At 38.9% G+C, this 25,702-nt stretch overlaps 1 protein-coding gene across 1 annotated transcript in view; it reads right to left on the bottom strand.

Annotated features, from left to right (window-relative positions):
* Positions 1-232: 232 nt before the first annotated feature.
* Hsepi (D-glucuronyl C5-epimerase) overlaps positions 233-25,702 on the bottom strand; it is a 60,932-nt gene continuing 35,462 nt past the window's right edge. Inside the window, exons 4-8 of the mRNA XM_019049882.2 lie at positions 23,530-23,769; positions 20,463-20,635; positions 12,375-12,506; positions 1,814-2,001; positions 233-872 (exon numbers count right to left, since the gene is read on the bottom strand). Coding sequence (XP_018905427.2) covers positions 341-872; positions 1,814-2,001; positions 12,375-12,506; positions 20,463-20,635; positions 23,530-23,769 — 1,265 coding nt within the window. The 3' untranslated portion in view covers positions 233-340. The remainder of the gene's footprint in view (positions 873-1,813; positions 2,002-12,374; positions 12,507-20,462; positions 20,636-23,529; positions 23,770-25,702) is intronic.

Raw genomic sequence — 25,702 nt, 5'->3', positions numbered from 1 at the left:
GAGCGTTTCAAAGAGGCGAAAAAAAAGAAAATTAAAGGAAAAGAGGAAAAAAGAGAAGAAAAATAAAATTTGCACCATTGAGATTTTTAGAAACTTAAATTAAGAGAAAAGAAGAGACAAGTTTAGAACTTCATTTCTGTCCTGGAAATAAGGTTCTGCTTCATACAAAATGTTGTCCTAAACACGTTTTAGATAATTGGTTTTCTTTCTTGGAGTAAATAAAAGAGAATAGGACGAAAAAACAGTAAGTCTTTACTGTTATACATCTTACATCTTGAGATTACAAATCTTATGAACTAAAAATATCACAGCCGAGAAAACAATACTAACTGATCACATACTAATTATGTTGAGCTCTGGTGCCTTTCATGTAGTCCTGCCACCTAGTCCCTACAGTAAGAAATATGGGGTCATGAAAAATTGTGTGTAGTAGCAGGAGTTGATTAACATGTGTTGCATGGTAATCCCATCGAGCCAGATTGGGCGCTACATGAAGAGTGAGATGTCGTAAGTCATACATGGATCCTGACCCTGTGTCATAAAATAGAAGCATTTTCTTTAATGAATCTAACCCTTCATTTAACAGGAGAGACGCTTCCTCTTTCTTGTCTACTGGTGCAACTGATACTAGATCGTACAGACCAATTAATGAATATATAAATCCATTAAGAGTGAAAGAAGAGGGTGTTGTAGGATATTCCTCAAACCACGGAAGTTGGTCCATGAAATGTGTTACAACTCCTCCATTATTTGTTAAAGCATGGAAGGGCTTTAATCCTAGAAAAGCTGCTTTTAGATACTTTGAATTTTTTGAAACATAATAAGCTCTGGCAAGAAGAGATATTGCATGACCTTGACCCATGGCTGAATACCTGAAGAAGAAAAAAATGAGACAAAGTTAGAACAAGAAAAATTAATTTCAATAAAGTTTCATCACTTGGAGAGAAGGGAAACTACAGTCCATAGCAGCCTTTCATTTGACTTATTAAACTTATAGTGGAAAAAATGAATATTCAAAACATTCAAGATTTTATATGATTTGCTTATTTTGCTTCAAAAAGCAATTGAGATCTTTCGTTTCCTATAATAAATAAAATCATTTAACTACCCCCGTGACCTTCAAATCTCCTACCCTTTCGTTCGTATATACAATTTCATTAAGTATTTTCCAGGACCATTCACTTAAACTAATTTGCCACCCTTCCACGGTAACAAATCCAGACTGGCTATCTCCAGCCAAGCAATTGAAAAAGGGCCTACGATGTAGGTGCGCGGGAGTTAAGGGAGGGAGGGGGAGGATTAAAAAGGTTGGATCCACTGGGTCCAATCCAGCACCCACTGGGGCCTTGCGGTGTACGCGAGACGAAAGCGGCCCTTGTTGTGCGTTTTTCGTGCCTTGCAAGTAAAAATGTGACCTAGCCGCCAGGGGTCCGTTGACCCATTTTCAGGACTGAGAGACGCACAGAGACAGGGCCAGAAACTTTAAGGATGCAGGGGCCACTCAAAATTGTTACTGTTCAAATAAATTATTATTTCAATTTATCATACATTTTTTGGATGACACCTCCGTTTTCCCAGGATTGACGTATTCAAGTGCTACCAATTTTTCAACATCAAAGATTCGGGATCGTCATTTGCTCTGACTGTGAGTTAGGGCAACAGTGTGAAAAGTCCTAGAATACAATATTCCCAGTAAAAAGAAGTCAGGAGAAGAAAAAATATCTTCTGGAGTGTCGAACAGAGAAAACAAAGCAAAGCATATGAATGTTAGGGAGAAAGTAAAGTTAAACTTACTCTAAGAAAAATAACTTACCATCCAGGTTCTAATGTCCTGAAGCCAGGGGCTAACTTGCGTTGAACAGGATTTGCCCAGCCACCTGTCAAGTTATTTTGATTCGTTACTAGCCATTCAGCTGCGGCAAAAAACTGCTTGGAATGTTCATTCGTAGATAAGAATATACTGCTACATAGGCCGGAACCGAAGAACTTCAAATTTGAAATCTGCAGGGAGAAAATCAATTAAAAATGAAAAAAGTAACATAAGTGACAGTAGTAAGTAACATATAAGTAGCAGAATTCTTGATATTGGAAAAATTAATGACTCAAACAAATGACAAAATAGAGAAAACATAGTTCATTCAAATAAAGAAAAATACCCAAAAATGATGTACTAATGCGTCAGGTGGAGCCTTTTTAGCTGGATGTCCAAGGAATATAAGAGGTATTATCGGCCCAACTCGTAATTTTCGGGACTTTTTGATCACGGAGCATCAATCCTGAGGCCCTGAGTTGAAAAATGTAGCTAACTGAAAAGGTACGGTATCCTCCTCCACCTCCTTATTAGTATAATGCCAATTTGACGGTGTAAGTCGGCAATCACATGACTCCTTTGCGGTGTCTGAAAATCTCCTCCTCTATGTTATTTTTTTAAAGGATAACAAATTGACATCATTTTTTGAAGTTTATGCAGAGTTTTCTCCAGAGAAGAAAAATCACGGCAGTTTCAAAGAATTGCCGTTGAGTAGTTTTCTGTCTAAAAAATAAAGTATGACAGGAAGTCTGCGACGTTGCAAACCGAGTTATGTGACTGCCGACTTAAACCGTCGAATTGCCTTCTTTAAGACGCACACGTGAGCCCCTTACAATGCTCTGAAGGGGGTTTAAATCGAAGTTGGTCGTGAACGTAAACATGCTGTTTTACTAATTTTTTCCGGATGAATGCACTTCATCTACTAAAACGGCAACAAGTCAATCTTGAAGTTTCGAGTGGACAAATTCATAAAAAATTTGGTAAAATTACTCATATAGAGAAAATTCTGCAAGCTATCCTGGCCAAACGCCATCATTTTATGATCAAATCCCTAATTTTTAAATTCACAACTTTGCAATGTTGTAACACGATCAAAAAATATCAGGAAAATCGCACCTTGTATTAGTACGTTGGCTTAGCGCCAAAAAAGGGCAAAATGCTGCAAATCGTGATCAGTTTTGCCACTTTGGGTGGTCAAACTAGGTGATATTGAAAGAGTTTTGAGTCGAAGAGGCATTTTCAAAATGGTGGCAGATCCAAGATGGCGGCAATTAAAATTGGCGTCCGGGCGCGTACTTTGAGGCGCTACAGATCAAGATTCACGGAACCGATTTCATTTTTCTTTTTTTTGTTTGATAGATAATTGAAAGATTAATATAACAAAATCACAAAAATTTTGATTTCGACAATATTCATGGTGTTTTTTTCATAAAAACCGGTTTTTGTGTTTTAAAAAAAAAGCTTTTAACCCATATATCTTTTAAAATCGCAGAATTAATGCCACTTTAAATACGTAACACGTTAAAGAGCGTGTTTTAAGCTTTCCAACGATATATTACATGATGGGTCTATGATTTAAGCTTTCCGCACCACTGCGATCCGCGCGGCGGCGGCACAGCGCGGGCCTGCATAAATTAGTCCACGGACATATGTTGAAAAGAAGCCTCCCGTGGAATAGTAAATGGAGTAAGTGTGGAAAATGGCCTAATCTCTTCTTTTCGATTTGTGGAAAAATAATTTTGATGTTGTCAAGCTCAATTTTGCGTCCAACCCCTCCAATTCATCATGGCGGCCGAAATGGGGGCTCGGGGATTGAAGATGTTGGAATTTGTTTTGTCCACACCTGTGTAATTTTGGTCGTAGAATCCGAATTTGAGGTCCAAAATTGTCTCCGGCTCAAAGGGATGCCCAAAATCCAATATGGCCGCCAAAATTTCCACGATAGGGTCAAATCTCCGAGTTGCGTAAAAGTGCCGAGTAGGATATCTTTTTTAGGGTTTTTTGGGTCGTAAATTTCACTGATGAGGTCAGAATTTTACTACAGGTTTATTGAAGCCCAAAAATTTCAATATGGCGGCCAAATGGCTGCCGTTGCGGGGTGAAATATTTTGTTGAGGCTCGTATCGTCGAGTGAGGTGTCCCTGCATGGGTTTTTGGGGTCGTAAATTTCACAAATGAGGTCCAAATACCCAAAAAGGCCCATAAAAGTTCTCTAAGAACCAAAATGGTGCCCAACATGGCTGCCGCTCGGTTAGTGAGAACGGTAGAGAAGTTACCTTTCATACAATGATGAATTTTGGTGTATGTTTTGTACTCCGCTGATTCCGGATGTAGTCCTCTAGTACATCGGAGTGGTAGCGGTAGTGGTCTGTAGTACATCTAGGACATGCTCAAGAGCATGTTTCCTGATTTTTCCCAAGAAGATACTTCTCTCGATGAAAGGACAAAATACACTATTATGAGTACAAATCTTATTCGCTCGTTATCCATCTGAAAAGTAGGGTGAATATTTTGTATCATGTGCACTTTTGATTGATTAGAATATCTCACTGAGTCTACCAAGAAATTTACTTCAACACTGTCCTTGAAAAACACTTTACGCATTCATGGTGCTGTTACATCTATATGACCGAAATTTATTGCAATTATTTTGTGAGGGTGAAAACAATAAGTTCAGCCTCAGTGTTAGGCACGAACAAATTACTGAACACAATGAAAATTAATTCTAGTTTACGATTTGTAGCAATTGCGTATGCAGATAGTGTGATGCCTGGGGCAAAAAGGCCTAAAAACCCACCGGTGGCTGTGGGCAGGTGGGTTTCCGCGCGCATTTCTGGGCCGGCGGACTTTGGTCTCAGAGTGTGAGAGAGGCTGGAAATGTGCGCGGAGGACCATTTGTTTAGAGTTGCTGGTGATGTTGATGGTGTGATCCGCGCCTAGGAGCCGAAATTGGGCAATTTGTTTGGGAAAACTGGGCGAGAAGTGTGTCGCATGTTGGGCGTGGACCCGAGGCTATAAAAGTTGGGACGGGCGGAAAAGCGAGGTCTTTGTACCAACAGCGTTCGATCTGCGTTTATGTCTGATCGGATAAAAGTGTGGATAAAAGTGTGAATCAAAGTGTAGTTTCCAAGCACCCTGAGTTCTCTCCCTTAGTTCTCCATTTGAGCTGCGCTCCCCCCTTCAGCGTCAGAACAGCGAACAGCGGACCCATTACAATAGTGTTCGTTTTTTGCACGCCGCATCCTACTTAACAGGAGGAACGTTAACTTAACAACTGAGAAGCTTTCCGGAAAAAGGGCACAGTGCAAAAAATTGCGTATGAGAAAAATGCATCATAAGTTTCCATCATTACATTCCGGTCACTGATGATAACTTACATCGTAGCTTGGACTCCCGATTTCAAAAGTAAGTCACAGTCAGCGGCCATAAATATAATGATGGAAACTTCGAATGCATTTTTCTCAAAGGCCATTTTTTGCTAATTGTGCCCTTTTTCCGGAAAGCTCCTCAATTACATAGACGTATTGCTGAGTATGAGGCAAGGATCTCATATAGTCACTCTAGGATGAATCTTAGGGGTGAGCCTGGATACCCTGCTGAAATTGGCAACCCTAGTAGCACATCTTGTAATATAATTCGTGAAAAAAAAATTAAAACTGGTAAATTTTACAAGTACGAAAGATGTACGTAAAAGAACTCGTAAAAAATCAGAGTCTGAGAACTTAACGTAAAAAATTTGTGATCAAAGACGTAAAAAAAACTGGGGGATTGAACTGAAATCTGTACGTAAAAAATTCGCGATTTTCTACATGTAGAAAATTAGGAAAAAAATGTCTGAACGGAAAATTCGCTGAATTGACCGAACAGGAGATACCTTTGTAGTTTTTATGACAAGGAAATCAAGCAAAAAATTTTGATGTCCCCTAAAGATTGTTTGTAAAAAAAAGTACAGCCCGAAAACTGGATACAAAAACACATTGTTCTGAACGAATAAGCCAGAGTTTTTAAAAGTTTGAGAAGATTTTAATAACTTATCTTTATTAAAATAGTTAAGACATTCTTATAAAAAATTGATGCATGTTAAAAATATTTAAGAAAAGAAAAAGATAAAAGGGGGACATATTATTAAAATGTACATAATTTGTTTCACACATTCCTGAACAACAAAGGTATTTTTGAAAGTAGGTATACCCTATACCATCTTTAAAATATCCATGATAAATATTAGTTTTTGCCCTTATCCAGTTTTTCCAAATTCGAAAAATATTCCGCAATTCGTTCTCACGCATATTCAACAATAAAAATATTCACTTGTACAGCGCAAATTCACCCCTCCAATATGGAGGCCTCGTTTGCTCAGTAGGTAGCGCAATCGATTCCTGCTAGGCAGGTCCCAGGTTCAATTCCCGACAGGTAGATAATAATTTGAAAGTTGATCTCAAGGAGAATTAATTGACTACAGATTCAGATAGGTAAGAAGTCTATTTTTTTTTCTTTACGATTTATCACTTTAATCAATTTCAGGAAGCAAGAGTTTTTTTGCGCATAACTTTTTACGTAAAGAAACTCGATTTTTTTCATCGGCATTTCATTTTTGGTCTATTTTACGTCTTTTTTTACGAATTTTTTTGGGGTAAATTTTACGTCTTTGTGCTACTAGGGAAAAGGAGCCCGATGTTCAAAATTCCATAGAAATTCTTACATACTGTTACAAAAAGCGATAGAATTCGTATAGCTGATTTTAGAAAGCGAAGGAAATCAAACAGCCGTGCTAAACAGTTTATTGCCTAACAATAACTTTCTCGCTAACGTCTATCAAATACTGTAAAAAACTGCGTATAGTCGTCAATAGATGCTTTAAGAAATCTTATAGGCGGCTATAGGTCTATGGCATTTGGGAACACAGATCTTAAAGCCAATTTTTACCAGGGTAAAGATATCTTCTTTTCCCTATCAAATGAAGATTTTCTAGAAAATTGCAGCATGATAGGAGAAAATGGATACCATTTCCGGCTTTGACAGTCGAAGGTACAGGATGTCCTAAACCTCACGTGTCAGAATTTTTTCTGCTTGGGTTATTTTAGGCCGGACACAGTCCAGGACCACGAAGACAAATAGAGAGCTGACCCTAGGAGTGCAGCTTTTGTCATCCCAAAGCCCCCTCGGTCACCCTTAGGAGTTCAGCGGACTAAAGGGGATTCCAACTTTGGAGAGCAGGATTCTCACCACAATTGTAAAAATAAGCTGAGGTTTAAGATAGATCAATACAAAAAAGTCTACCATCAGCCAATCCCTGTGCGCAGTATTGGTAGCACTTCGAGGGGAAATTAAATTTTCCAAAAGTGTATCCTCCTCCCTCTAAAACGCATTTGTCGGACATTTCGACTCCTGCAACATTCCTCATGTTAGAGAGCAATAAGGTGAACCAAAACTGGTCTAACAGCCAAAAGTACAAAGTAGGTGTGCACCCTATCATATGCACCGAAAAATGTTAACCCTCTTTTTGAGCACAAAACGGAAAAATAACATTTGCGTTGTGAAAAAGAGAAGATTTTTCGTACCCATGGACTATAACATATACCCATAAACATCAGAAATTTTGTTCCGTGTGATAAATTTTCAAAAATTTCATTCAAAATACACAGTGTATGAATCATTCCTGCAATCAGTGAACAGAAAATTCCATGCTGAGTCACAGGATTTTCCCTCAAACATTTTACTTTTTTGCCGTGCCCATGACTGCAAAGTTTTCTGAGTATGAGTAAGTCATAAATTTTCTCCAAAAGGAAGTGTGGGTTGCGAAATCTCATTAGCGTTGCAAATTACGTGGTATACGTATCCACTTCACTTATTTTCTTGACATTCTGGACTATATCCGGAATCAGCGGAGGACAAAACATACACCAAAATTCATCATTGTATGAAAGGTAACTTCTCTACCGTTCTCACTATCCGAGCGGCAGCCATGTTGGGCACCATTTTGGTTCTTAGAGAACTTTTATGGGCCTTTTTGGGTATTTGGACCTCATTTGTGAAATTTACGACCCCAAAAACCCATGCAGGGACACCTCACTCGACGATACGAGCCTCAACAAAATATTTCACCCCGCAACGGCAGCCATTTGGCCGCCATATTGAAATTTTTGGGCTTCAATAAACCTGTAGTAAAATTCTGACCTCATCAGTGAAATTTACGACCCAAAAAACCCTAAAAAAGTTATCCTACTCGGCACTTTTACGCAACTCGGAGATTTGACCCTATCGTGGAAATTTTGGCGGCCATATTGGATTTTGGGCATCCCTTTGAGCCGGAGACAATTTTGGACCTCAAATTCGGATTCTACGACCAAAATTACACAGCGATGGACAAAACAAATTCCAACATCTTCAATCCCCGAGCCCCCATTTCGGCCGCCATGATGAATTGGAGGGGTTGGACGCAAAATTGAGCTTGACAACATCAAAATTATTTTTCCACAAATCGAAAAGAAGAGATTAGGCCATTTTCCACACTTACTCCATTTACTATTCCACGGGAGGCTTCTTTTCAACATATGTCCGTGGACTAATTTATGCAGGCCCGCGCTGTGCCGCCGCCGCGCGGATCGCAGTGGTGCGGAAAGCTTAAATCATAGACCCATCATGTAATATATCGTTGGAAAGCTTGAAACACGCTCTTTAACGTGTTACGTATTTAAAGTGGCATTAATTCTGCGATTTTAAAAGATATATGGGTTAAAAGCTTTTTTTTTAAAACACAAAAACCGGTTTTTATGAAAAAAACACCATGAATGTTGTCGAAATCAAAATTTTTGTGATTTTGTTACATTAATCTTTCAATTATCTATCAAACAAAAAAAAGAAAAATGAAATCGGTTCAGTGGATCTCGATCTATAGCGGCTCAAAGTGCGCGCCCGGACGTTATTTCACTACTAGGGCCTTATATTCATGCTGTAGGCTGTAATTATCGATATTTCCTCCTCCCCCCACCCTTCCCCTCCAAAAGATAGTTTTTTTAAACTTCGTTATGCAGGGTGTCCCAGACCTCTCGTACCAGGTCTTGTTCTCGGTTGGTTTAGGTAGTACGAAGTGGGGGACAGCGGGGTTGAATATTGAATTGACCCCAAGATATCCGAATTGCATGGTCCCGAAACCCCGCATGCCCCCCTTGGGGGGAATAGAGGGGGTCACGATCCCGAAAGTCGGGGTCCCCGATAGAACTGCGATTTGATTGCATTAAAATTGGAATTAACGAACTTTTTTACGTGAAATTGACCCCTAAGAATCCAGAATCGGACCACTTAACGCCCAAAAATAATCTCTTAAAGACGGGGACAGCGGCCCCCTCCATGATTTCCCTTTGGTCAAAAATGACGCAGCTTCTCCGGAAAAAGATGATATCCTAGGTACTCGACCCCAAGGAATCCGATTTTCATGGTCTCGAAACCCCCCTAGCCTCCCCTGGGGGTTAAAAGGGGGAGGCACAATGTCTCCCGACTTAAGGGATTGTGCCCCCGTCTGTACCCCCCCCAGGGGGCATGGGGGGTTAGGGGACCATGCAATTCGGATACCTTAGGATCAATTCCCTATTCAACCCCGCAGTCCCCCACTTCGTACTACCTAGACCAACCGAGAACAAGACCTGGTACGAGTGGTCTGAGACATCCTATATAACGAAGTATAAAAAAATATTTATTGGAGGAGAAGGGTGGGGGAAGGAGGAAATATCGATAATTACAGCCTACAGCATGAATACAGGGTGCGGCAAAAGTCCCGGGACCCCTGTTTAATTTTTTTACGGCTGCAGCTAGGAAAATGAAATTTGGGGGGTAGTCCTAGGTCAATGAAATCTACTTTTTGACCCCCCCAAAATTTTTGGGGGCTACCCTTTGGGGAGGTTACGGACCCTAACTTTTTTTTTCAAATAGGAAGACCCCCTTTGTGATACCTCGTTTGAAAGAGCATAAAAAAAGAAAATTTTTCGCGTAAACCCGAAGTCATTATCTCAAACCGTTTCAAAATGGCGGCCGGTCAAAGTTCAAAATGGCCGAAAATTGGCACCTCTGCTATTTGCACATGGATTTGCTTGAAACTCGGTATCTGCAGGTATTTTGGCACGAGAAAAACGAATTTGACGTTAGATTTTTAAAAAAACCCTAATTTTTCAAAATGGCCGCCGGTTTAGGCTCAAAGTGGCCGAAAATTTGGCAAACTCGATGTTTTGGGTTTGCTTAAAAATCTAACGTCGAATTCGTACTTCTCGGGTCAAAATACCCCCAGAAACCGAATTTCATCGGCAAAAAATCGAGTTTGTCTAATTTTCAGCCACTTTGAGCCTAAACCGGCGGCCATTTTGAAAAATTAGGGTTTTTTTTTAAAAAATCTAACGTCAAATTCGTTTTTCTCGTGCCACAATACCCCCAGATACCGAGTTTCAAGCAAATCCATGTGCAAATAGCAGAGGTGCCAATTTTCGGCCATTTTGAACTTTGACCGGCCGCCATTTTGAAACGGTTTGAGATAATGACTTCGGGTTTACGCGAAAAATTTTCTTTTTTTATGCTCTTTCGAACGAGGTATCACAAAGGGGGTCTTCCCATTTGAAAAAAAAAAGTTAGGGTTCGTAACCCCGCCAAAGGGGGGCCCCCAAAAATTTTTTGGGGGGGGTTAAAAAGTAGCTTTGACTGTCTTTGAAAAAGTCTCAAACTTTTCTCACAGTGCCTCAGCCTTGACCACGAAGTTACCGAAGTTCTAAAATGATTTAAGACTCTTGTCTCAAAGGTCCCAGCCAGGTATTACCATTAGATCACCTTAGGTGGCGTTTGCTCGCTCATCCGGTGAGCCACTTTAGCGGAAGGAAGTTTCCCGGTTAGCGATTAAAAAGTCTTCCAGTGGAGGCACATTAGCGGTATGAGGTTTCCCAGTTAAAAGTTGAAAAGTCATCCGGTGGAGGCAAATAGGGGTAGGAAGTTTTCCGCTTAGCGGTCAAAAAGTCATCACGTCAAGTCACCTTAGCAATACTTGGAGAATTTTCTAATCAGGATTTGGTACCGTCCAATAACGTTTTATTCGACGGCACCGTACCGCCGAATAAAGCCAGCCATTAATACAAAAAAGTTGACCCAAAATATGAGAACTTTGCCGGAGGTGGCAGAATTTTCCCACTTTTGCTCTACCTCGGGAACGGAACATATCCTTCAGAAGATACAGAAGATTTGGACGTCATTGATTTGCCTTAGGACATCATGACAGAAAATCCTGTAACTAGCGCAATGTACGTCAAAAATATAGCATCATTGACTGCAACCGAGCTAAAAAGTGTGCCACCCTGGCACCAAAAAATGACCAATGCTATGAAATTAACTTCAAAGTAAATTCTATACTACCAGACTGATCGAGAGCGTACTGCAGTGTCAACAGGGTCATTGTGGATGAGGAGAGGGAGGTTCTTAACATTCCAAAGGAATTATGGATAGTTTTCATATGAGCTGCTTACCTCCACATGAGGTGAAGTTGAGACAGGGAGTGGCCGTTTTGCTTTAAAGGAGTCTAAATGTTTCACAGGGGTTATTAAACGGAGGTTATCACTCTGAGTCCTCCGTAGCTCCGTCTCTTTGAAGGAAACCTCAGTCAGTTCCCTTCCGAAGTTTAGTAATAGTCATGAAGTGCTGGTTCATTGTAATAAAAAAAAGATCTCTGGACTCCAGCAATGGTATGTGATAAAATAGGTAATATCTACATGATATTACCTATTTTGATTAAAGCAAAATCAGGCGTTGTTAAAGTGTTGTAAGCTGTTTCGAAGTTTCAAGTCTCAGTTTGTTTTCCAGTATTAGGATTCGCAATTCTTCTAAAAGTAGAGCTGTTATTCTTCTGTTGAACACTGTGTGGTTGGTGACGAGGTGGAGATGAAGGAGAGGGGAGGACCTTATGACGTTTTGAATGCATGAAAATTGTAAAAGTAAAATTGTTTCAGACTACGCTTATAGTTGATTTTAGCTTCGTAACCCAAATCCTCCAAAAATTCCTGAAATACCCCAAAATTGGGAGCCGCGGATGTGAAAATAAAGAAGTATGTAGGAATCGCTTCTTGTTGACATTTAAATACATAAATATGTCTTCGGTATACATTTACAGGCTACAAATACAGCCTAAATTAACTTTTACAGCATATTACCAAGCAAGATAGGCTCCTAAAAATGAAAAATTGCCTTCTAAAGGAAAGGCCATTAACATAAATATGTGTACAGTATACATTTACAGGCTACAAATACAGCCTAAATTAACTTTTACGGCATTTTACCTCTATCTTACCTCAAGATAGGCCCCCAAAAAGAGAATATTTAAGGAAACGGCCATTCTACTGATTCTGAAGTTTGTTTCTTCTATCAGCGGGTCTACTCTATCATAGTATTTCAGCAAAAAATCTTCGGTAGAATGCAAGTGCTATTTAAATCGTTTAAACCACACCGTGCAAACAGACACAACAAGAATATTTTAAATTATTTATGATGCCTTGATTTAAAAGAAAAGAAAAGAAAGAATAACAAAGATATAACTTACTCTTAATTTAGATCGAAATATCTGTTTCTTTGGAATTTTAAGAGCAACAAGCCCTTTCTGTAGATCAATGAAGAGATCCCTGACAAGAAACGTCCACTCGTTGCATTTGATTCCGTGGTAAATGTGGGGTTTCTAGAAGTCAAAAACACAGAGTTCATGAGTATTTGATGAAGAATCTAAAACTAGCTTGGCAGATTTTTTTTTTCGTGGGGGTTTTCACGCGTGCATGTATGTATGATCGTATGACCTACGGTTGTGGGGCCATTCTGTGTGACCCCACAACCGAATGTTTGTCATAAAAGGCATTTATATGGCCACAAAAATAGACTGTTAGGTAAGATTGGAAGATTTGTGGCTATTATGGCGTTTGATTGGGTCACTATTCTAACGACACACAAATCCGATTGTCCCACAACTATTATCGTACAGAATTGTGGGTGTATGGGTGTGAGGGATTATGGAAAAGAGTCGTTTTTGTAAAAATCCCAACGTTACGGCAATTATACAGAGCTCGTTACATCGTTGCTATGTCTTTCCTGACTGTTACCGACTGTTCCTAGGTACAATGATTCTTGCGGGTGAAAAAGTTACTGATGGAGTCAAAAAAAATTAGACCTATTTTCTTTCTCAAATCCAAAGGTATTACCTTTCAATCCCTAGGAAGTTTCCTTCAGTGAGCACTCTAGTTGTGCTGCAATATCTGTTTTAAGTTCAGAACCAGGAACTGCAGAACGCGCAAATTTCTGATAAATTAGGGTAATTTGCACACTGAATATTTTGCTAAATTTTCCTTCGGAATCTCTTAATGGGAGACGCCCCCAGACGCCTGCACTGTTTCAGCCAAAAATGAAAATATTCTCTAAAGCTCTTTAAAAATAAAATCGATGTTTGAAATTGGCTCAAAAACTTTTGACCGTCTTGATTTGATGGAAAAAATAGGATGTGCATACCAACTCCTACACAATTATGGATGAGAAACCGATTGAGTGGGGTTTCGAATCTCTTAGGACCTCTACGGGCCCAAAACTTGGCGGTTTTTCAAATTTTTGGGGTTTTCTGGACCCATTTTCCCCTCTATTTCGGCTATAGGAAGTCATATATATTGTCATGGATGTCGATTCATTGTTGTATATGTAAAACTAAACGAGGAATTGAATGCACTTGGTCCTAAGTTACTAAGGGGCTTTCATGGTTGCCTCGTTGCCCTTTTTTATAGTGAAAACCTTTAAAAATTCATAACCACCCTGCATCTCAACCAATTTCAAGGAACTTTTTTTTTAATGTTCCTCTTAAATAGAGCTTTCTAATTGTGTATAGTTTTTTGGATAGACTTGGCACTGGACGGCAATTACACAGTTTTCACAGTTTTCGTGTTTGTAGGTATTTTCAATTTACTTCAGTCCTGAAATCTACAGAATTCGAACAAAAAACCAATTTAAATTAAAGTTCAGCTGTTTACCTTTGTAACGAGCACAAGATCATCCCGGGCAAATGTCCAGTTTCTGAAAAACAACTGCTCAAAGTTGGTTTTACGCAATCGAAAACCACTGACAAGGCTGCCTGGCGTTAAATTAATGGTGTAACAGGGCTCCATTTATAAGGAACAGTCAGACATCTGAATCAGACTGTTTTTTCAGCTTAGGCATCCAGGTTGCAACATTGCCGTTATTTTAAGTAAAAATCTTTAAAAATTCAATTTCCCCTGCATTTGACTTGAATTTGATGAACTTCTTTGGTAAAATTTCACTCTTAAATAGAGCAATCCAGTGGTGTATAGGTCAATGGGTATATTCAGCACTGGGCGTCACGCGGTTTCAACGGTTCATTAGAAAATTCCTACAAACACAAACTTTTGTGCGATTTTTTTTTTTTGAGATGGGCACAGAGCTGCCTTTTTTCCCCGGAGGACCATTAAGTGATCTCTCTCATCACCATCATATTTTACTAATTTAGAGGCTGGACAAACAGGGTCACGGCCCTAGTCAAAAGTTAGAAGAAGAAAAAGAAGTCAAATTTTTGTGTTTACCAAAGACTATTAAAACCGCGTAATCGCTGTCCAGTGCAAAGTCAACCCAAAAAACTATACACAATTAGAAAGCTCTATTTAAGAGGAACATTTAAAATACAAAAGTTCCTTGAAATCGGTTGAGATGCAGAGTAATTATGAATTTTTAAAGGTTTTCACTATAAAAAATGGTGACATGCTAACCTAGAAAGCTTTTCAGTGACTCAGGCCCATTCAATTCTTCGTCCAGTTTTACATATAAAGTGATGAATCGACACCCATAACAACGTCCTTCCTATTGCCGAAATAAAGGGGAAAATGGGTCTAAAAAATCCCACAAATTTGAGAAACCGCCAAGTTTTGAGCCCATGAAGGTTCTAAGCGATACTGAACCTCTCTTAATCGATTTCTCATCCACAGTTACGTAGAAAGCAGTATGCATATCCTTTTTTTTTCATTGAATCAAGACAATCAAAATTTTTTAAGCCAATTTCAGGTCCAAAAATACAAACATCGATTTTATTTTTGAAGAACTCTACAGAATATTTTTATTTTTGGCTAAAACAGTGCAGGAGACAGCGAGATACCTCAATATGAGATCCCGAAGGAACCTAGCGTAGACAAAGAGATTTCATTTAAATTTATTTAGACTAACCACGGATGATTTTCCTTAGAAATGACTTTGGGTACTAAAAAAGGCAACAGTTTGCGACTCGTGGTTGATTCTGGGGCATGGATGATCTTGGAACTCGGAACATACAGGCTCCCCGGGCGCTGCGTCAATTTTGAAAAATCATAACTCCGCTCCAAATCATTTTCTTCGGATGAACTTGGGCTTGTTTTAAAGCGTGGACGGCCTCTATTCACGAAAAACAGTTTAGTTATTATTCTTGTGATCCCTATAACGCAACAGCTCAAAATGTTAAAAATTGGAAATTTGAGGTATGACAAGGTGGCAACAATGGATGTCAATTTCAGAATGGACCAATTTTATAAAGATCAGCTGAGAGCTGGTAGTTCCCTCTTCCCGGAGACCAAATCATCTCTCTGATCCATTTTGAGACCAAGATCATCTCTCTTCGATAAACTGTTCACGGGATGTGCTCGTTTTGAGTAAGACTTAGAGCCCCTATTGATTCCAAAAATCATCAGTGAGTGTTTCAGACTCGGAAAGTGCTCCTCTATCAAGCCTGGAAAATAGGCCAATTTTTGAATCAAAGTACCGCAATGTCAATAAATAAGTACGTATTTCACAAATTATGTCCACCGTCTTTTTCCAGTCATTTCAAAGAGCTTGATGCAAAAACGGCTTCTTCCCCCCCCCCCCCCCCGGTATTTCTTCAAACTTTGCCCATTGATTACTCATACTCGAGCACTTCTATCCCCCAAGTTTCAGACGAGATAAGACTGCCGGTCGGTGCGGGAGTTCCTCTGATTTCCTTGTTGACACACAGCACTCAAGTGCTGAAATGAGGAGTCTTTCTGGCTTTTTATCGCCGAATAATTGAATCTTATCGGCCGTTTTTTTGCGAAAACGGTGCATCGTAGAAAGTTGGCGCAATGATAACTTTTGATCTGCATCTTGAGGAGAATCGAATGCCATAAAAAAAAATTAAGGTTTCTTCATGCAGCTTCCCATAAGAGGTGTGCGGGATCCTTTTTATTTAAACCAAGACAAGTTTTTTAAATTGTTCGTCTATTTTTGCATCCAATGAGTGGTCCATAAAGCTGGGGGGTCAAACGGTTCCGGAGTCATGAGCGATTGAAGTTTCCGCTCAATGCGCGCCAAAAAGCCGGATTTGGGTGTTATTAAATCAGATTGAATGTTCAAACCGTGCAAAATACATTTTCAGGGATTCTTGAGAGCTGCTGAGTTTAGAAATTACAGATACTTTAAAAAAATTCACTTTTTCAAAATTGCAGCTTTGCAGAACTACTTTAAAGGCCCACCGAGCGGCCAGATTCAAGCTCCAAAATCAACCTTTTAGGTTCCTAGGTTCACAAGATTTGCCAGTTCTTCTGAAGGCATGTTTAGACCAGTGATTTTCAAGGTCAGGTTTAGAGTAATTTCTTAATTTCTATCACTACACATTGCATCTTTAAGATTTAAAAGCACATGGAGCTACAGTTAAATTCTTCAACAATTTCAAACTGCCTTCAAAGGGCAGAAAAGTTCAAATATATGCGATATTTTCCTTCATATTGTGAGGGCATGTGAAAATGTAACATCAGCAACAGAAAAGCTACTAAACTTGTTGCCATTTAATGTAGAGGCCAGTTTAGAAGTTCATGTTTAATGAACAATCGAACATGTTCTTCTTTAACACTCCAGTAGTGTCAGAATATATTTAGATACTTCAGACATCATGTTATACAAAGTCAAAAAAGTGTAACATCTGCAACGTAGAGGACATTACACGGCGCTAGCAACAAGTAATCTCACATTTAACGTTTTTGATGAGCTCTTATTATAAATTCAGGTACACTATAGCAGCCCTATTACGTTCCATCTTATTTTCGCTTATAAAGTGTGTTTAATTTTAAAGTTAACTTCGGTACAATGTGTCTTATTGTTTTCTTAAATAGTTGATAAATTTGTCCTGATGATGTGCATTGAAATGCAATTTAATTATTGACCGTAACTATTTTTAACCTTTCTTCGTGTTCAACAGCACGGTTAGTAAGTCCATCCTGCAGCTCCTACTATACTGGCGTTACTATATTGCACACGCAGGAGCCTATATTGGGAATGCCGCTTCTTGTTGCTATCTATTGATGCCTGCAAAAATTACTTTGCCATGATTTTTTCATCATGTTATTATGAAATATATTCATGTACTGTGAAAAATGCGGAGGAAATAATCTGGGCAGCGTATTTGGCCAATTTTGGATTTTTTGGTGATTGTCTAGGTTAAAATTTTATGTGCCGTCTGAGTTGGATGGGATGATTTCAAAATTTTGACGGGCACCGCATCTGCACCCCCACTTTTAAAGGTGGAGCCCCCATTTTACCTACCAAGGCGGGCAGTAGGGGCTTCGGGAGGATGAAATTGAGATTCCTTGGGGTCAAATTCCCTTTCATTTCTGCCCTATCCGACTTCGTTCAACCTATAATAACTTAATAAATAGCACTAGCACTATAAAAGGTGATCTGAGACACCCTGTATTTTTCTAAAAAGGTGCATTTTTATTCTCATGACAAACGTAACATCTCCTACTTTTTTGATGTTCTGTTCATTTACACAAATAATTTGTGCTAAATTTCTTTTTAAGTTGTATTTTAAAGATAGAAACTTGGCTCTACCATCACCTCAGATATTTACTTTGAAAAAGCTTCTTACAGCTATTTGTATTGAATTTGAGGTCCAATTCATGTACCATTGTGACAATCGGCTTTCCTCCTTCATGCTGTTACCTTTTATTTCAATTACTTCATCAACTGCGCGAGTTTAAGCCTATTTTGGGTCCAAAGTTGGAAAAAAATGCATAAAAATCAATAAAGCAGGAGCTGAGAAAGGATGTTAAGCCAAGGTCGCCATATTGGATTTTGAAATTTTGAAAATTTAACGAAACATTCGAGTTCCATGCCAGAAAATATCCCCTCACACAGAGGTTTACAAAAGTTGATCGAACAGTAGCCGAGATGGAAATATGGGCCGTATCCGCCATCTTGGATTTTGAGATTCAAAAATTTTATAAAGAATACGAGTTTCTCATCAAAGAATACTTTCTCACACCCATTTTCACAAAAATCGATCATACTGGAACAGAGATGACATTTTAAGGCACGGCCGCCATCTCGGATTTTGAAAATCTGACTACAAATTCGAGTTTTGTGTTGAATAATACCCCTGATGCCGAGTTTCACAAAAATCATTTGAACAGGAGCCGACACAGCATTTTAGATCACGGCAGCCATCTTGGATTTGGAATTTTGAAAATCTGATCATTGATTCGAGTTTCCCATCGAAAATTACCCACCAAAACCGAGTTTCTGTTAAGTAGATCGAATATAAAAGAAAAAGAAAAAAAGAGAGGAAGTCAAAGAGACATACGATGAGTGAAGCGAATGACCTATAAGATGGAACATTAACATACAATTAAAAATGGAAGACAGTTTTGAAGAGATACTCGGGGACTGATACTTGAGGAAGTCACGCGACACGATTCAACCTCAGTGCGGTGCTCGTAAACAACCTCGTATCTCCAATGCATTACTATAGGGGGAAACAACTTTTCGCTCTTGTGGGCGTCCTGGTCAACGTTTTCGTATCAGAATAATTTTGATCAACTTATCATGACAAAAGCGAAGCGTGTACCAAGTTTAAAGAAAATCGCTTCGGCCAATTTTTCTCTACAGGGGGCAGCGTGAGTGGGAACAGTAGCTTCATATAGAAAGATTAAAATTTGAGCTTAAAAATAAAGAAGTATCAGGAGTAGCCTACAATATCAAGTGCCAACAGGCCGATTATTAAAACGATATCAACTCCACATATGTTGTTCGTGTTGCGCAATAGACTAGGCGGAAAGAAAATATATATCTTAACAACACAGAAGCATGGAGCCGCCTAAGCGCCTGCAAGCTGAAGACACCTCTGGAGCTCCCAACAAAGGCTTAGTCGAAAAATAACCTCTAATTTTTTTTGTATGATTCAGTGAAAAGTGAATTTTTGAAATGCTAAAGTGCAACTTTGATTCGCGCAACAACGTATACAGACGCGTTTGTTAAGTCCTCATTGCGCAGCGCTGAATATCCGATGGTTTGATCCGATAACCGACCATACGTTAGCCAAGTCAGTTGATGGGTTGTTTACGACCAAATCTATGTCATCAATAAGCGGATAAGTAATAATGGCAGACTGACGTCATTTTGCTGACTTCAATGGTGACTTACACAATGCATCTACGTCATCACTGGTCATGCTGCATTTTGATTGGTTGAAACACGTTTAAAAATTCAGTGAGCACGCAACTGACGACGACAATGCTGCCAATTTGCCGTGCCTTTTCGAGTAGACAGTATGTCTTGTAGTGTCGGATCTTAGAGTTGAAAAATCGTTCTCAGCTAACTCATACATAGAGTCGATTGAGCTTTGTCGCCTGTTTTCAATAATAGGCCAGCATGACTGTGAAATTTGGTTTGGTCACCTAAGATCTTTCACCTACACAATTTACACCTACATGAGATCTCACCTTCATGACTTTTGACCTATTGAGATTTTGAGTCTAATTGCAATTTGCAGAGTTTCATGGAGAGTACAGAATCCAGGGCAAGTAAGGTGGATTTGCAATATCCTATGTTTTCACAGCTCCCATGGTAACGTAGATTTTCTTACAAAAAATTTAACAGCTAGTAGAGCGAGGACTTAGACCAATTTTTAAAAATGTATTGCACCTAAATTTTAGTGTCTCGATTTCTATTATTTTTCATACTTTTAAAATTTAAAGTGTTGAGACTTGTTTAAAGATGGCATGGTCAAAATGCTTGTTCCAACATCTAGAGGAGGGCATGCCTTAGAATACTAAGGGTACATGTGCCATGAACAGAGCAAGGGGAAGAAGAGGACTTATTGAATTTGCTCCCAAAAACCTTTGGCACAACCCTTGGACAAAGGCAAAAATTATTTTGCAGATAATGTCAGATGGCCTTCATCTTGTTTTATTCAATTTTGCAGCATCCTGGAAGGGACCTGATGGTAAATCTTTGGTTGGGGACTCGAGGTGTGTTTTGGAGAAGTTAAAGACTTAAAAAAAGTGTGTGCGAAATCGTTTAAGGTTTGGTCCTTTTTTGAGCTAGATTTACTGTTGCATTAATTGTACAGAGTGAAGCACTTTCAAAAAATCTTTCTTTACCTACCTACTCAACTGTTAAATTATGAGTATAAAGATAAATGAGCTACTTGAAATGCCTAAATATCTAAAATGTGTCTAAATATTGTGTCACTGGGATGATCTTTCAAACATAATTAAAGTCTTTGTTGCTGCATTTCTTTTGCAAATCCACAGACATGGATGGACAAAAATATGCATGTAATTTAAAAGAGGAAAAGGAACTAAATTTACAACTAACGTTTTCAACAAACCTTAGCTTTTATGAAAAAGTTTCCGCAGATGTAATTAAGGAACCAAAATTCTTTCTTCTCTAAATCCATAAGGGTTACTTGCAAACAGGAGCTAGCATCAACATTCAATTTGAGATCCACACTCAAGACAAAATCTGAATTGAACTTAGCATTTAGAGTAACGCCTTCATCACCTGCCCAGGAAACAAAAATAATACAAAAGATAAACTAAAATCTTAAGAATAATCAGTGAATTTTTTGTTTTGAATTTTTGATGCAAGTTTAGTTGTTCCATAATAGACCTGCTTCTGAATGTAGATACCTTCCCTTTTTGATCATTTTTTGGAGAGAGATTATTGCCGAGATATTATTTTGATTGCTGTGTGAATACACGTCGCTCAGTAATTGTAAATTTGATAAAGAGTTCAGGATAAATAATTGCACTTGTTCAATTGTAATATTAATCGCTTAATTTTTCCAATTTTCCAAAGGAAAAAAATTTCAGATTTTTTTTTCTTTTACCTTTTCACTTTATGCTCTACTTAATTGAAAAATCTGTTGGCCACCGAAAAGGACACTCTGAGTAAAGATTGTAGGAGTGGTACTGTTAGGTCCGAACTTTTTGTTTCTCTTTAGGCAAGTTCAGTTGTTCAATAATGAATTTGTGCCTATATGTAATTGTGATCTAAGTGTGTAATTTAATGCGTCATGTAATGACTATAAATTAATTGTAAATGCCTCTATTTGGAATGACGAATTTAAAGTAATTGGTAAACAATTTTTTTGTTAGAAATTGTCAAAGATGCTCTTTCAGTTATTTTTCAATGAATGTTCTTGTCTGCACTCAGTTTTCTGCATAGAATTTAGTTCTTATTCTTGCCTTTTATAGTGTTGAAATACAGTTGTGTTGATTTCCTCCAAACATGTAGCCTCTCCCCTCGAGTTTCTCTTGGGCAAGCTACCTCTGTTAATTTGCACACTCTGTTTCTTTTGTTTAAATGCACTTGCGCACTCGCGATTTCGCGAAGTCGCCTTGTGTTGGTCAACACTTATTTTTGGTGTCGTGTCGAGCTTCACTTAACATGTAGCCTCTCCCCTCGAGATAATCCTGGGCATGCTACCTCTGTTACAATATTGAACTCTACCTTTTTGTCCTTACAGAACTTGCTTGTCCTCCGGCCCGGTACCCCTGGTGTTGACACATAGTTTGTCTTTCTGTAATAGGAAAAAGCCTCTCCCCGATGCTTGGACTTAGGCAAGCTTTACACACCAAATTGTGAGACTTGGTCCAATTGATCGATTAATCAATTTTCTTTTCACAATATTCCAACTCGATAACTTAGTGCATTCAAGACCAATTCTTGAATTTTTTTTTTTACTCAAAACATGCCCAGCAAATGTTTCTGAAGTATAGATTCATGCGCCTTTTTCTTTGTTCTCTCATAGGACACTGTTTTGTTAACGATTTTTGTTTGTCTGCTGTTAATCAGAATTCTTGTAAAGAATTTTTTGTTGTTGATTGTTTCATCAATCTGAATTGCAGTATGTTGTAATTCTTGTAAAGAATTATTTGTTGGTAATTGTTTCATCAATCTGCATTGCAGTATGTTGCGTGCTGTATGTATGTGTTAAGCAGAGAACAATATTAATGGAAACTGTACAAATTTATTTTTGTCAAAATTTTGTACTCCTTGTAGAATTTCTGGTTAATCTCTGCAATAAATTGTAAAACTCTTGTAAAATTTTGCGATCCTTGTAATTTTTTATAGTAAATTTTCTTAACTGTTACGCCCCTCTGGCAAAAACCTTTTGTAACTTCGGTAGGGAATTTTCGAAACTTTTGTGGTGAACCTTTGGAACTTTAATCACAATTTTGTAATTTTTTGTGGTAAATTTTCTAAGACTGTTAAGCCCTTCTAGCAATTTTGTAATTTCTTGTAGTAAATTTTCTAAGACTGTTAAGCCCTTCTGGCAAAACCCTTTTGGACCCTGGGTCCATTTTAAGAGGGGGAGGATGAGACGGTGTCCGTTTCCCCCACTCCCATTTTTCGAGATGCGAGTGGCGGTGACGTCACTGTCTCCCTGAGCCAAGTTCGCCGATCAGCTGAGCCGTCGCCATTTTCTTCTTCAGTCAGTGCTCCGCTTCGCTCTCGGCCGGTCGACGATCTTGGTTCCGACCGACTTTTCCATCTTTTCTGTTCTTTCGCCAATGTAGTTTTTCTTTGTAGTTTTTTCCATCCAGATCTCGAGGATCTGTTCACTTGTTTGTAGTGTTTGTCACCAGCCGTGTTGAGTGAATAAATCTCTATTCGTTCTCCGCAAGCGCGCCTTTTCATTTTCCTACCTCACCTCACTAGAGCCTATCGGCTGCCTTCTGTGGGTTTTTCTTTTTAAGGCCTTCAGCCGTTTGTCAGCTTCTCTCGTTTTAAGTCGTTTTCAAAATACTCACAGACTTGAAGTAAGAAGCAACATATTAGTTGTTAAACAATGCATTTCTGAAAATGAAAGATTTTCTGTCCGACAAAAAAGAATGCTGACAGTGTTTCAATGCATGTCTGTTACAAATTGCCGAACTTGGTGATAATTCAGCAAATTAGCGCAGGTTTTTTCGGGAAATTTTTCTTTCTGGAGGAAGTTTCAAAACTTGCAGGACATCATTGCTGTAAGCTCTCTGACCCCTTAAATTTTCATTTTTGGTAACAGTTTGTTGGACTGCTCTATTGGGCCTGTTTACATGACTTTAGCGGCTATCGATAGGAGAAACTCTGTTGATGAGTTCGATTTATTTAGATTTTAGATACAAGTACCAGTTATTTTATAATTGGATGGACCAGGAAGTAAGCAAGGTAAGGGAGGAAGGGGTAAGGAACATTTTCAAAAAATGTGACAAATAAGTATCATGCCAATCCAGTTTCAGAAAACTTCTGCTATGTCATCTCCAAAAGAAGTTTTTATCTATGCCCACAGATTTTCAGAGGGCGAAATTTTTTAACCAGAAGCCAGGGTATGAAGGTTCAAGTCTAGCAATTCTCTGCTTAACTAAAAAAAGGTCTTGCTGTGCAAGAGATAAAGCAATGACAAGTATTACCAACAGTGCTGAATTTCAAAAGGGTGCTTCTGATTGTATTTGAATCATTTGTAATAATAGACGTCAACAAAGAGCCTTCAGGGATGATCCAAGATTTGTCAACTGAATGGCTATGAGCGATGACAGATCTCCTGGGTTTGGGCTCTGTTAAATTTTTGCTATAATGAGCTAGTCCAAACTGTGCAATTTGAGTAGGATAAAAATACCCGGCTGGTTTCCATTGCGTGGTGACAGGAACTCCTGCAGAACAAGAGGAAGAACAAAAAATTAAGGGATAGAAAATGCCGCTTTTTTTGAAATTGGATGTGTCTATGGAAACAGAGACTGTGGGTAGAGTAGGCCATGTAGAGGCATCAGTTCAGGACAAGTATCTTTTATTAGATACACAATATTAAAAGAGAGTGTTGTTTAGTCGTTCCAGGACAAAGACAAGCACCAGAAAAAGTCACTCAATATTCCATTAAAAGCAAGTGCTAGTTGGGCTCTATAGTCTCCTCATAGGGCGCTTAAAATCAACTTTAATCAAGTTTAAATGTACATAAAAAACTCAAATCAGAGGTTAGATTTGTTACCAAAACTCATGCGCCAGCACAAGGGGAGTGTTCATCGCACCATCAAAATGAAACCTATCGACGGTACTGACAAGGATGTATTGACGATCCTGGAACGACTTCCCAGACCGCCTTAGAGTACAAGTAGGAGGTCACATCCACGTATCACAACTCAAAATGGTACTCCAGAAATGATACACACCACACTAGAGCACTGAAGTTATTAAGATTGTCAGCGTCAATCGAACATTCCAATCACCTACGATCTGAAAGACATGCACGGTGGGATTATTACAGAGAAATTCCGCTGTAAAGAGCTTTAACCCACTAACTACAAGGATACGTTCCTCGTGAGGAAAGGTCTGCGTCCGCCGCATCTATCGCTAGAAGAACCAAGGTTTCTTCGAGAAGTCAGGTCTGGATGCTAGTCACAACAGTTGGATCAATGGCTGGGATGTTGTTTAACCGTAAAATTAGTATTAATCTCTTCTGCCGACAAGACATAATCATACGTAAGAATCCATGTTAGGATGAAAAAAAGGGGATCGACAAGGTCGATAACAGTAACGCTAACGCTACTGATAACGATTACAGTAATGATAAAGGTAACGTTGGCGGTAACAGAGCAATGCATTAAAAAAAAAAAATATTATGGATCCCATCTAATATTCTAATATTATAACCCCATACCGAAATGTCCATTACTAGAGTCCGCAACTCCATGCTAATATCCACAATTAGATACCAAAATCTACAGGCCTAAAATCCGAGATTCTGAATTCTAATACACACCCACAGCGTTCTCATACAAGTCCCTGCGGCGATAGCCACATTCCTAGACAGGAATAAGGTATCTCCCCCGGATTGAAAGGAAAACATGCCCTGAGTGCAGTATTACCTCAGATTGAAGGGGCAACATGCGATACACTTCACCTCCTTAATTGAACACCGCCCACCCCTTCTTCCATCTAATTCATATTTTCGATGCATAACTTTACAACACCGCCCACCCCACCCCCACAATTTTAATTCATATTTTTGTGCATAATGTGGTACAATGTCTGTGCTTAAACTCTTCTTTGTATACTACTGAAGTGTGGACCACAAGGAAAAAATGAGGAGAAAGTGGGCGAAATGTTGCGGGTGCGGGCGCTGCGTCCTCCGGTTGCGAAAAACGACCGGAAAGACCTCCGCGCGACAGAGGAGCAGGCGAAAAACGAGACCACCCCACCCTTTTGGTTTTGGTTTTATTTTCAATCGACTGATGAGTAGAATCAAATAAGTTTTGCTCTACCATGTCTCCCGACTTTTTAGCCCTTCAAAATGGAAAAATCTGACCTTTTTTCTTTAAGTTAGTTCAAAATTTTACGCTTAATCAGATCCAAACATCGTTTTAGGCAGTTTTTGCCATTTAATATCAGAATTTTGGCCCTAAACAGCTGAAATGTCCTGTACCGTAGCCTGTCTGCGACTCAAGTGCGCAACTTTAACGCTTCATAACCATCACCTTGCATCTAAATACTTCCACTTTTGCTGTAAATTCACACTCAACTTGTACCTAACTTATTATTTTCAGTTATATTCATCCGAATAAGTGAAAATATTGACCGTCTATGCGTCAA

The sequence above is a fragment of the Bemisia tabaci genome, chromosome 2 (assembly GCF_918797505.1).
Source record: "Bemisia tabaci chromosome 2, PGI_BMITA_v3".
NCBI lineage: Eukaryota > Metazoa > Arthropoda > Insecta > Hemiptera > Aleyrodidae > Bemisia > Bemisia tabaci.
This window is presented reverse-complemented; position numbering and strand designations above follow the sequence as displayed.